The sequence below is a fragment of the Trichosurus vulpecula genome, chromosome 2, assembly GCF_011100635.1.
Source record: "Trichosurus vulpecula isolate mTriVul1 chromosome 2, mTriVul1.pri, whole genome shotgun sequence".
Lineage (NCBI taxonomy): Eukaryota > Metazoa > Chordata > Mammalia > Diprotodontia > Phalangeridae > Trichosurus > Trichosurus vulpecula.
This window is the reverse complement of record NC_050574.1, coordinates 333,108,720-333,122,761: the sequence shown is the minus strand read 5'-3', so window position 1 is coordinate 333,122,761 and position 14,042 is coordinate 333,108,720. Positions and strand designations below refer to the sequence as shown.

Below are 14,042 nucleotides of genomic sequence, written 5' to 3'. Positions count from 1 at the left end.
GACATTTCTAACAGGTCACCTTTGAAGGCAGACCTGGAGCAGTTAGAGGTAGGGGCAAGAAATGGGAGACGGAGACAAGAAAAGAAAGTGCAATGAGAAGAAAGTGAGAGGCAGTTGTTACAATAGCAGCAGAGGGGATGGCAACCTACCGATTCAATAGACTTTCAAGGTTCAGTGATTGAAAGGATCAAGTCTCATTTATCTTATAAATTATGTACATCCAGGAAGACTTGTTCTCTTATAGTTCTGGGTAACCAAGATTTTGTTATAATCTTGGCTTTATTTTTTCCATTCTTTTTAAAATCATTTTTGTTATTTTAAGAAAAGCAGCCTTTTGTGTTGTTTAACAGTTCACTTGTGTTTTATCTCAACTAATCTTCAAATTGACATATTGGCTATATTTCAAAATGCGTGCTTCATTCTTCTAGTCCATTTTCTCTCTGCCAAGAGTTGGGAGCTATACTTCATCACCAGTCTTCTGATCTCAAGATTTATTTGTTTTCTTATTTTTAATTTCATGCTCAATTCACTTGCTACTCTTTCTCTTTGCTAATATGTGTTCAGGAATATGAATTTTCCTCCAATGATTACTTAAGTTGTTTCCCATGTATTTAGTATGTTGAATAATTGTTTTAAATTTTTTATTGTTCTTATGATTTGGTTTTTGACCCACTTGTATAAATCATTACACTCTCAAAATGCCTCACATTCTTTGTCTTGCTATTATGGAACTCGTGAATGTTCCTTTTCTTATTTTATGAGCTGAATAATTTTGCAAAAGTTCATCAGGAGAAGGAAAAAGTAAGCGAAGGAACTTAGAATGGAATGGAAGGTAGGCTGCATACATGAAAGATCCAGATGGCTACTTTTTTGTCTCCTCTGGCATTCTAATTATGTCCTGCCTACGTAATTGACAGGGGGAAATGAGGATTTGCCTGAATTTTTAAAGTGGAAAAGTAATTTCTATAGTGTTACTGTAGAACCTGGTCCTATGTTGCATGATAGATGACAACTTCATATGTTTTCTTGATTTATCCTAAAATTTTAAGATATTTCCTTTTTAAAACCAGCAAAAAGAAATGCTTTTATTTTTGCTTTTCAGTGACAATTTGTGCAGACACAAATACCTTGTGCTTTGCTTAGTTGGTTCTTTGTGAGAATTATTGTTTTACTTATATATTTTCTCACTCGTCCCTCCCATATTTTGAGAAGTGAATTAAGAAAAATACCTCCTGTATATTCCCTTACCCTGCATACTCTTCTACTTTGAACAAGACACTGTACTGCTAGCATCCTAAACAGTATCATTTTTCTGCTTCATGAATAATAACGATGAGGATGATTGCCGGCATATATAGTAACACTTTAAAATTTGCAAAATGCCTTATATAAATTTGCTAACTTGAACCTCACAGCAATCTTGGGAGGTAGCTACTTCAAGTAAATTTATTGATTTTTGGAGGTAAGGAGACAGACTCAAGTTAAAAGACTTGTCCATGGTCACCTAACGAGTGTAGAAAGGGTATTCAAACCTAGCTCTTCTTGACTCCAGCACTCCATTATCTGTGCCAAGCTACAAATCATCCCTTTATCTTTCTTTGAGACATCAACTTTTTAAAAGTGACATTTCTAGAGAAATGTTAGGGAGTTAGGTTTTTTTGCTGCTTGTTGTATTGAAGGATTTGCATATTTTAGAAAATGGGGATGAGACTTTCAAAGGTAATAAAGTTTGTGAATCTTGGTGGCAGATAGGTCTGAGATAATTTCATAATCCCAATTCATTTTATTGTTTTAGAGAGAAGATATTAAGGAAATTATATGTGAAGAGGGAAGGAAAAGGGTAGGGTCTAGATCCCCAAGTCTTCTAGGTCCTCCTTTGACTGAATCAGTGGGCCGCACTTGAGGACCTAGAGGATCGCATATGGCCTCAAGGCTGCAGGTTCTCCATTCCTGTATATAGCACCTACTATGTGCCAGACTCTTGCTAAGCACTTTTACAAATATCTCATTTGATCTCTACAACAACCCTGCATGGTAGGTGCTGTTACTATCCTCATTTTACAGTTGAAGAAACTGAGGCAAACAGAAGTTAAGTGATATGTCCAGGGTTACACAGCTAATAAGTGTCTGAGGCCAGATTTTAACTCAGGTCCTCTTGACTCCTGGCTCAGTGCTGTACCTATTGTATTACTTAGCTATGGTAACATTTTTATTAGATATTACTGCACTATTTGTGGTTTGTAAATGGTAGCTTTGGCATAACCAGTTGTGACTTGGCATCACAATTATAGTCACCCAAAGAGAATCGGGCAGATGTCGTCAACTCCTGATTATTTAATAACTGGGTTTCTAGTTTAGTGTTACCCAGGTCTCATATTTTCCCCAACTTCTTGTCTTTTGGTCATTTGTTCACTTGTTATTTCCACCAAAAGACAAGGGTGCATTTTGTTTCTTGTCAATATCTTTTATAAACGTCAGAAAGAGAACGGTGCCTTACATGTAATACATGCTTAATAACATTTGTTTGAACAGGGGCGATGTTAGCACCTCTATTGAATTATTCATTGTGACATATGTTAATTTACTCTTCACCTCTATGGAGCATAAGCTATCAAGAATTTGCCTTTTAAGACTTTTCTTTTTATATTTGTGCCCTGCTTATTATACAGTGTTGCTTTGCCCACATTAGTTATGGAAATTTATGATAACAGTAGTAATAATAATAATAATACACTGGTGATTTATACTCACTGTTCTAATATAAAATCTGATTATATTGATTAAATGTGAACATTTTAATTTGAGGTCGTGGAAATCCTGTGCAGTAATAGGCATATAGTATTTTGAGGTTTACAAAGCACAGCTTCCAATATAAACTTCTTTCTGCCCTTAGTGATTTTAAGATGCTTTATTTACAATTTGTGTCAAAGATGCCATGTGTGTTCTTACTGATATTTGAACCTGTCACCACCAATATACAAGCATTTCCATCAAATGTGTGCATTACTGCAGAAGGCAAAATTGCATGTCAGACTGGCTGTACCTTCTCATTTTTGCACTATCAGTATTGCTTCTCAAGTTGGAGTGTAAGCTTCTTGTGGGTGGGAAATACAGCTGTTACGGTGCTTTGCATGTATGTAATGGTGTAGTAATATTTCACTTATCAGTTACTCAAATAAATATAGCACAGTTAGCCTGCTACAACAGCCTTGAACCAAAGGTGGTACAGAGGTTTTACATCTTGGAGTATGGTGAGAAGAATTGAAGACATGATGAAAAAAGTTTGTTCATTGTTCAGAAGCAAGGTTCTTCCTCTTTGACCAAAAGTGGCTGTAAGGCCTTGAAGTCAAGCAGCTCAGGAGATGCAGGAGGAAAAAAAGAAAAGTAAAGGGAAGGAAGTGGGAGTTGAGATGCTGGGGAGGAGGTGACTTATTGATGATAGAAGACAGGAATAGCTGGAGGCAGAAGGAGGAGAGCAGAACACTTTGGGATGTTCAGTGTAAGGGTAAGAAACCCTGCAAACAGTGGTGGCCATGGAGATTATTTCTGTTTCAAATAGTCCCAAGGTGAAAGCACAGCAGCTAGAATAATACAGTTTTGGTAGATGTTTAATGGTAGGGCAAACTGAGTTGTACTAATTTCAGTCATTTAGTCAATGAGTATTTTTCAAATGTTTACCAGGTACGCTGTGCTCAGCTCTCAAGTTACAAAATTGAACAAAATTGTTTCAATTGAACAAAAGTTTTTTAAGCACCTGCTATATTATACATGGCGGGAAGACACTGTGTTATTATAGAGTCAGCCTTGGAGTTAGGAAGACTTAACCATATGCAAGTCACTGCATTTCTTAGTATCCCAGATAGCTCTCTAAGACTGAGTTAAACTGAAGCTTCTGATCTTATGCTCTTATAAGGACCGCCCCCCCCCCCCCCCCGCCCATCCCCGCAGCAGTGTGTATACATGTAGATGTGTGTGTATGGAGGGAGGGAGGGAGAGAGAGAGAGGTTGAGAGATTGAGATATTAAATATTCCTTGCTCTCAAGGAATTTAATCTACTGTTTAAAAAAATCAGACCTAATTCCCTTGAAGGGAATTCTTTTATTAAGATATTACAACACCAGAGTCAGGATATCCAGCACAGTATAGCAGTTTCTGGTGGGCTGTTCACTGGTATAAGCAGGCCATGCCAGTAGTAGAACAGAGCAAAATGTGTGTTGTAAGAATCAACCAAAGGTAAAGATTGCAAGCTTCCTCTAGTGAAAGGTAAAGAATAAAAGTGTTAACTAAATTAATGCTAACCTTAGAAAAAATTAAGGTCTGAAAATGGCATGAAAAGTTGTGAATAGGAGTATTTTGATGGATCAACACAGTATTGCTTTAACCATGTTGCATGACATTGCAGTTCAAAAAAATTACCTGGTTGAAGTTTTTTGCCATTAAAAGTAACTTAAATTGAGGTTTATTTTTTTTTATTTTGTTTTTGGTAGCACCACACTTAACCTCAGAGTTGTATGGAAACTGCCTTATGAACTTTAAAGCATTATATAAATGGGAATTGTTATTACCAAAGTAGAACACCTAGACTGTATTTTGTGAGTGATTTTTCAAGAAAATAGGTACCCTTATCTCTAATCCAGAAATTTTTTAAATGAGTTTTAACAATTACCTTAGCTATTTGTATTTTTTGAACGGTGGCTTTGGCATAGCCAACTGTGACTTGGTATAGGAAGTTTAGTTGCATCTAGTTTAAAAAAAGTAAATTGTGAAACTGCGGAACAGTTTTGTGATATTTTCAGAGAACTAATTTCTGAACACAGTCTATCCAGAGAATAGTTTTATAATAAAACTGATTTTTGGATGATGCCCCTTAGTGTAGCATAAGAACATCATGTGCATATGCTGCAGCTGCCCATAAAATGAAAGCCTTAGTGATTTGAAATTGAATTGTCCTAGAGCTTTCAAAAGTGTCACCTATTTACCAGTGGCTTACAGACCTAATACCTGGACAATTTTTTCTCCTGATTGGTTCTGTCATACTTTGTACCAGCAGTGAAAGAACATTTCAGAAACATACCTTACCGTAGGGCAAGCAGAACTGTACTGTTGTTAGTTATTGACCTCACTCTGAAGAAGGTTTAGGGTCTGGTTATATTTTTACTATCATTCTCTTCCTCTGCCCCTTACTGCAAGTATTACCTTATTGATCTAAGCTCTGGAACCAGGTGTTGATCAGAATATGAAATATTATTAAAAAAGAAATTTCATGAGAAAGTCGATCCATCATGTAGGCAGAAAGGACTTTCAATACCCTATCTTCCTGTGAACTTACGATGCACTTACAAAAAAAAAAAGCAAAAAAAAAAAAGGTGCACTTAAATTTTTGTGGCTTTGTGCCTGTAAAGTCAAACACTGAGGAGGATGTGAAGAAAATTGCAGTATGTTTGCCAAGGTTTCTTATGGTGGGGGCTGCCTTTGTAACACCCCATCAACAAACTTAGTTCACTTGAGATAGAAAGGTATACATAGTGGCAAGGAGATAACTGTTGTCTTTTGTGTTGGTGATGCAGAATTTATGAAAAATGTTTCTTTCTGCTGGTAAGTCAAACACTGATGATAAAACGGAAGAAGCTTTTTTGGAAGGCAGGAAAACTCCATGGGAAAAGGTCATTTTAGCTGTTAATTCCATAATAAATTCTGTATAAAATCAGCCATTTCACATTGCCCTAGAGATGATGTGGCTGCACATCTTTCTTTCTACTTTTATGAAAATGACCAAATTGGGAGGTCACAAGAAGAAGCCTTTTCTTTTTTCAAGTATAATCAACCCCATATCCCATACCATCACACACATTACATTACATATATTACAGATATATTTACATTAGTGTTATGTTCTCAAGAAAATTGAATTATGTTCAGTATGCATTGTTTACGAAGGCAGAAATCAGGATTTCCATAAAAATAATTAAAAATTAAAACATTTTATTGTTTAAAGAATTGATCTTTATCCCTCTTGCCATACTGTGGTATATAATTTTAACTATGGGATGTGGATTTGTCTCTCATCTTCCTTTTCTTTTTACTGGTATTCAGTTGGTTTAAAGATGTAGTTTAAAGCAGAATTATGTTTTGTTCCTTGAAAATCTTTGCTGGATTGTGTAATAAATATTACTGTCTTCATGACACTATGACAGTTATTTGCTTGGCTAGAACTATTCTTGTGAGGCAGCACATTACCAGGATTTAATTTGAAATTCTAAAACTATTTTTTTTAACTATAGTTTTATTAGCTCCCTGGGAGTGAGTTACATGATGCTGTGTACCGAAAATTACCCAAATGTCTTGGCTTTCTCGTTCCTGGATGAGCTTCAGAAGGAATTCATCAGTACTTACAACATGATGAAGACAAATACTGCTGTCAGACCGTACTGTTTCATTGAGTTTGGTAAGTACCTCATAGTTTTTGTTTGTTTATTTTAACTACATCTTACTCTTTTCCAGAAACTAAGTTAGGTGATCATCTAGTTTTTTATCATTCTTAAAACCTGGCAAATCCATAGACTGTTTAGCTGCTTTTATATGGAGTATAATAACCTGGCATCAATAGAATACTTAAAAGCAGCTATGATTTCATTGGTCCCAGTACTTTTATCACCAAAATGGTTCATCATCATTCCCTCTACCCTTAAAGTGTAGTTTTCGTGGATTGCTATGGTCAAAAAAATGTCATTACCTGTTGGCCAGCTTTCTGGTGATAAACCTTTTTTAATTAATTTTTAATTTGATTTGGTTTCTTGGGCAACAGCAATTGGCTGTTACTGGGCCTGCCCTCAAAGCCTTTCAGATTGGTAGGACATAGAACTGCCATAGCTTGTACTCTGTGGTCAAGGCCTTGAGGAGCTCAAAGTTACCCTGCAAGTCATGACATTGTCAGGGGAGGACCTGGCAAATGTTTAAATAACTTGTTAGTTAACATATTAATAAATGATCGTGATGTTACATCTACTTAAAACATTCAGCTGGGTTAAGTGTGTAGAAAATGTGAAGGGGATAGAATGCTCTGATTGGTTTGGAGAATTATTTTCTCCAGTCATTCATATGAGATATTCACAAACTAAGAGTTCAATTTTCTGTTTGTTAAGTGTTCAACTTATTTGCTTAATGTAGAGGAAAAAAGAGAAGAAAATTACTCATACAATCCTGCCACTAAGTTATATAGATTTTAAAGCCAAGTGCCAAATAGTAAAAAATAAGTTCCACATGGAATACATTTAGGAAATGGCTTTCATTGATTTCATTAATATGTGTACTAGTTTTATAAATGTGTTTTTTAGAGACAGTAGTAAAGGAAGAATTTAAAATCTATATTCTAATATGCTGTGGGCAATAGATTAGTATTAATTAGTTGATTTAGAAAATCATGATATATGTAAAATACCTATTTTTAAATACTAAAATTAATTTTACAGTGGAAGTGATTATGTAACCATAGTTGGTAAACATTGACAGATTCAATATTTCATAAGATAGGGACCTTTTTTAAAAAAAATTTGAAGAGAGTGATGAAAGGAGCTGTTGTTCTTTATAATCACTATTAAAATAAATAAAATTTTAGTACCTAATAATATCACAGTTGTTTCTGTCTTATCTTAAATGATTTGATTACCAAGTGTGTCTTGGAATTTTTTAAAATTTTATATAGATAACTTCATTCAGAGGACCAAGCAGCGATATAACAATCCCAGGTCTCTTTCAACAAAGATAAATCTTTCTGACATGCAGACTGAAATCAAGCTGAGACCGCCTTATCAAGTTTCCATGTGTGAACTGGGATCACCCAATGGATTCACATCTTCATTTTCTGTGGAATGTAAAAGTGCTAGTAAGATTTCTTCTGGTGAGTTTTGAGTTTTAATTATTTCATTCCTCTTAGACGTTTGGTATGGATAACATTCCTGCTTTGTCTGGTAATCTGAAAATCAATTTTAAAATGAATTGCTTTATTCTCATGCTTTAAACCAGAAAAGTACGAAGTGCAGTATTTTCTCCTGTGACTTGGAGAGTATCAATGTAGGTAAAAGATTTAAAACAAGGAATTTATGTACCAAAAAAAATTCTTAGGAGGTTTCTTTGCTAATAAATTACTCTTAAGTGATTTCTTTTAAAAATACCCCAAAAGAATAATAACTTTGTAACTTGCTGAAAAGAATGTGAATTTCTTCTGCCCACTTATAATTTGCCACTTGGATTTTAGGGAAAGATCTTTGATTGTCAGAGAAAACTCAAATAACAGATATTTATTGCCACATATGAAGCATCCTTGCTGAGGTGACTCAGGAAACAAAGATGGGTGAAATATACTGCATTCCCCTCAGTAAGCTCACAATGTAGGGGGAGGGGAGTGGAATTGTAATAGTTAAGAGAGTAGTGCTAATAGCAGTGATGTTGCTACAAGGCAAAATATGATCATTGCAAGCAGAGTTTAGGGCCAGGTTTCATGGAGGGAGCAGCTTTTGACACTGACCATGAAGAAAAGATGTGATTTTGACTCGTGGAGTGGTGTGCTGAGGACATTTCAGGTGATTAGAACAGCATAATAATGAGGGTGTGATGCATAGATGGTGAATAAGTGATTAAGTCCTGTTTGGCATGGTGAGAGCATAGGGCACTTTTAGAGAAGTAGTGGAAGTCGAGGCTTACAAACGTTAGGGATATATTTTGGAGAAAATGTTCAAATAAATTTATGCATCCATGTTTATGAGAAACAGCATGAAGTAATGGATAATGAGCTGGCTTCAGAAGCAGGTAGACCTAAATGTAAGTCCTACCTCTGAAATACACTGCCTTGTGACCTTAAGCCAGTCTCTTCATCTCCTCAGTGACCCATACAGTGGATTATGGATGTGGACTACCCCATACAGTGACATACTTGGTTGATCTGTTAGTTTTGCTGAAATGTTTCTTTTTTCTTTTTTATTATAGGTGATAGCTTATAGATAAGGGTAGGGGAGGAGAGGGGGGTGAATTGAAAAATAAAGGTAAGGTAAAAACAAAAGATAGCAATAAAATTTAAAAAAAAAACACATTAAGACTATGAATTGCCAAATAGTTGTAGATCTACATTGGTAAAAGTAATTTCCTCCCCAGGGCAATGAAATCACTGGTATCTTAGAGGCTATCTATTTCATCAGATAGATCAAATGAAATGATATTTATAAAGCATCTACCACAGTGCCTGGCACATACAAGGTCTTATATAAATCCTCATTCCCTTCACTTCTATTTAATCCAAGTAATAGTCCATGCATGAATCATTTCTCTTCTGGTATCTGCTTGAACATTTTCAGTGATCAGAAGCTATTTTATGAAGTAAACTGTTTCATTATTGAACATCTCTCATTATTCGAAGGTTCTTTCTTATATTGAACCAAAATCTGTCTCATCTGAGCTTCTAGCCAGTTGTCTTAGGTCTGTCTTCCAGAGTATTACAGAAGAAATTCACTCCCCCTTTCATGTAATAGCACTTCAGCTATCTTTGGACTGATAATCATGTTCCCTTGAGTCTTTTCTTAATTAGAATAAGCATCCGTATTTTCTTCAGCTGCTTCTTTTTTTTGTTTGTTATAACCAATGAGACTTTATTTTTTTTTGACTTTGTATATATATATTTTATGTATTTTTTTCAAATCATTATTTATTTATTTAATATTTTTAGTTTTCAGCATTAGTTTTCACCAGAGTTTGGATTACAAATTTTCTCCCCCTTTCTACCTTCAGCTGCTTTTTATGCAACATAGTTTCCTTTGGCCTTTTGTTCAGGTCTCTTGAAATATTTTTGAATCTTGATATAAAACTCATAGAAATATAAAGGTGGAGATGTGAAAAAGATTGTAGAAGAATCAACAGGTAACTCATGAGTTTATTGAAGGGAATGAGTCAAAGCTGATACCAAAGTCAAGAATCTGAGATTCTGGGTGAATCAAAATAGGGTCATTGAAAGAAAGAGAGATTAGAAGAAGCAGATTTAGGGAAAAAGTTGGGCTTGACTGTTTATGTTGGCTTTGAAATGCCAGTGGGACAAGAGATTCTGGAGGCACTTGGAAATTTTGGTCTAGAAGTTGGAAGAGTAGTCATAGAGAGATAGCGTTTAGGAAGACATATGCATAAACATGATTCTTGAAGTTATGAGAATGGATGAGATTGTGAAGGTAGAGGAGTATATGGGGGGGGGGAGGTCTACAAACAAGAACCTTAAGGAACACCCACTTAAGACATTGGGAAAAAGTTGAGGAACAAGTGACATAGGAGTGATAAAAGAGAGGAGAAGAATTAGAAAGAAGGTGGTGTGTCTGAAGCAAAGGAAGGAGAGTGTTCCCAAAAGAAGGGTATGATCAGCAGTGCTGGATGCTGCAGAGAGCTTAAGGAATATGATGGCTGAATAAATTCTTGGATTTGGTGATTAGCAATCTTTGAAAGAGCGGTTTCTTTTCTTTTTTTAAATATTTTATTTTTTCCAGTTACATGTAAAGACAATTTTTAACATTCATTTTTTAAAAATTTTGGGTTCCAAATTTTCTACTTCCTTCCCTCTTCTTCCCTGTCCCTAAAATGCTAAGCAGTTTGATGCAGGTTACATATGTGCAATAATGTAAAACATATTTCCATATTACTCATCATGTGAAAGAAGAAACAGACTAAAAGGAAAAAAAAAACCCATGGAAAAAAATAAGTGAAAATAGTATGCCTTGATCTGCATTCAGGCTCCATCAGTTCTTTCTCTGAATGTGGATAGCACTTTCCATCAAGAGTCCTTTGGAATTGTCTTGTATCATTGTATTGTTGAGAATTTAGTCATTATCATAGTTTATCATTGCACAGTGTTGCTGTACTGTGTACAGTGTTTGCCTTGTTCTACTTACTTTACTTTTTCATGTAAGTCTTTCCAGGTTTTTCCGAGAACATCCTGCTCATCATTTCTTTTTTTTTTTCTTTCAAATTTATTTATTTTTCATTTACAACACTCAGTTCCATAAGTTTTTGAGTTCCAAATTTTCTCTCTCTCCCTCTTCTCCCCCCTCCCCCCAAGGTGGCATGTAATCCGATGTAGATTCTACATATACCTTCACACTAAACATATTTTCACAATAGTCAAGTTGTAAAGAGTAATTATAACCAATGGAATGAACCACAAGAAAGAAGAAACAATACAAAACAAAACAAAAAAAGAGCAAATATTTGCTTCAATATGCATTCAGACTGTGTAATTCTTTCTCTGGACGTGGATAGCTTTTTCCATTATGAGTCTTTTGGAGTTGTCCTAGAAACTTGCATTACTGAGAAGAGCCAAGTCTATCAAAGTTAGTCATCACAGATACAGTGTGTCTGTAATTATGTATAATGTTCTCCTGGTTCTGCTCCCCTCACTCAGCATCAGATCACATAAGTCTTTCCAGGTTGTTATGAAATCCATCTGCTCCTCATTTCTTATAGCACAATAATATGCCGTTACATTCATATACTACAAATTGTTCAGCCATTCCCCAGTTGATGGGCATCCCCTCAATTTCCAATTTTTGCCACCACAAAAAGAGCTGCTAAAATATTTTTGTATATGTAGATCTTTTCCCCTTTTATGATCTCTTTGGGATATAGACCTAGTAGTAGTATTGCTGGATCAAAGGGTATTGTCCTTGGGGCAGAGTTCTAAATTGCTCTCCAGAATGGTTGAATCATTTCACAACTCCACCAACAGTGCATTAGTGTCCCAATTTTCCCACATCCTCTCCAATATTTATCATTTTCTTTTTCTGTCATATTAGCCAGTCTGATAAGTATGAGGCGATACTTCAGAGTTGTTTTAATTTGTATTTCTCTAATCAATAGTGTTTTAGAGCATTTTTTTCATATGACTATAGATAGGTTTGATTTCTTCATCTGAACACTGCCCATTCATATCCTTTGACCATTAACCAGTTGGGGAGTGACTTGTATTCTTAATACATTTGACTCAGTTTTGTGTATGTTTGGGAAATGAGGCCTTTATCAGAGACACTTGCTGTAAAAACTGTTTCCCAACTTTCTGCTTTTCTTCTAATCTTGGTTGCATTGCTTTTGTTTGTGCAAAATCTTTTTAATTTAAAATAATCAAAATTGTCCATTTTACATCTCATAATGCTCTCTGTTTCTTGTTTGGTCAAAAATTCTTCCCTTCTCCATGGATGTAACAGGTAAACTTTTCCTGCTTTCCTAGCTTGCTTATGGTATTACCCTTTATGTCTAAATCATGTACGCATATTGACTTTATCTTGATATATGGTGGAAGATGTTGGTCTGTACCTAGTTTTTGCTGTACTGGTTTCCTATTTTCCCAGCAGTTTTTGTCAAATAGTGATCTCTTATTCCAGAAGTCGGGGTCTTTGGGTTGATCAAATACTAGATTACTGTGGTCATTTACCACTCTGTCTATTTACCACCGCTCTATTTCTTAGTCAGTATCAGACAGTTTTGATGATTACCACTTTATAATATACTTTGAGATCTGGTTTGGGTAGACCATCTTCTTTGCATGTTTTTTTTTCATTAATTTCCTTGATATTCTTGATCTTTTGTTCTACCAGATGAATTTTGTTATTTTCTTCTAGTTCTATAAAATAGCTTTTTTAGTAGTTTGATTGGTATGACACTGAATAAGTAATTTAATTTAGGTAGATTTGCCATTTTTATTATATTGGCTTGGGCTATCCATGAGCAATTGATATTTTCCCATTTGTTTAGATCTGATTTTATTTATATGAAAAGTGTTTTGTAATTATGTTCATATAGTTCCTGGATTTGTCTTAGCAGGTAGACTCCCAAGTGTTTTATATTATGTAGTTATTTTAAATGGAATTTCTCTATCTCTTGCTGCTGAGCTTTGTTGGTAATAGATAGAAATGCTGATGATTTATTTGGGTTTATTATATCCTGAAGTTTTGCTAAAGTTGTTAATTATTTCAAGTAGCTTTTTAGTTGATTATCTAGGACTCTCTAATTATACCACCTGCAGAGTGGTAGTTTTGTTTCCTCATTGCCTATTCTAATACCATCAATTTCTTTTTCTTCTCTTATTGCTATAGTTAACCTTTCTAGTACAATATTGGATAATAGTGGTGATAATAGCCATCTTTGCTTTACCCTTCATCTTATTAGGAAGGCTTCTAGCTTATTCCTATTACAGATAATGGTTGCTGATGGTTTTAGAGAGATACTACTTATGAAAGAGCAGTTTCAATGGAGTATTGGCCATAGGAAACTAGGTTTTCAAGCATTAAGAGACTAGGTTATATAGAAATGGAGGTATTTGGATTTAGACAACTTTTAAAATAAGTTTGTAAGTGAAGAGTAAAGAGAGATATAGGATAGTAAGTTAGATAAGATAGAGTAGTCAAAGGAAGGCTATTTTAGGAATTGGAGACCTGAGCAGTCACTCAGTCAACTAGCATCTATTAAGTGCTTCCTCTGTGCCAGGCATGATGATGAGAGCTGGAGATATACAAGGAGAGATAAAAAAAAGTCCTTGCTCTTGAGGGGCTCACAGTCTAATGTGGGGACAATATGCAAACAACTATGTGCAACATAGATGCAGGATAAATTGGGTGTAGTATCGGGAAAGAACTAAGATTAAGGAAGACTGGGAAAGGCTTCTTGAAGAAAGTGGGACTTCAGGTGAGGCTTGAAGGAAGCCAGTAAAGTTAGGAGGCTGTGGGACAAGCAAGGAGATTTTTCTGGGCACAAGGGTCAGTTAGTGAAAATGTTCACAATAGAGAGATGGAGTCTCATGTGAGGCACAGGAAGGAGGCCAGTATCACTGGACTGATGTGTATGGAGGAAAGTAAGGTATAGTAATAATGATGATGATAATAGTATTTTAGTAATAATAGCTAACATTTATATAGTGTTACTGTATGTGAGGCACTGTGCCAAGCACTTTACTGTTATTGTCCCATTTGATCCTCACAACATCTGTGGGAGGTGGGTACTATTTATCATCCCCATTTTACAGC

At 35.2% G+C, this 14,042-nt stretch overlaps 1 protein-coding gene across 3 annotated transcripts in view; it reads left to right on the top strand.

Annotated features, from left to right (window-relative positions):
• Window positions 1–14,042, top strand: part of SEC22A (SEC22 homolog A, vesicle trafficking protein) — a 79,414-nt gene that overhangs the window by 16,808 nt on the left and 48,564 nt on the right. For all 3 annotated transcript variants that reach the window (XR_005009566.1, XM_036744472.1, XM_036744473.1), the window contains exons 3-4: window positions 6,282–6,445; window positions 7,703–7,897. Coding sequence is in view for 2 of the 3 variants with exons in the window: in XM_036744472.1 (XP_036600367.1) it covers window positions 6,282–6,445; window positions 7,703–7,897 (359 nt within the window). In the remaining variant the exon portion in view is untranslated. The remainder of the gene's footprint in view (window positions 1–6,281; window positions 6,446–7,702; window positions 7,898–14,042) is intronic.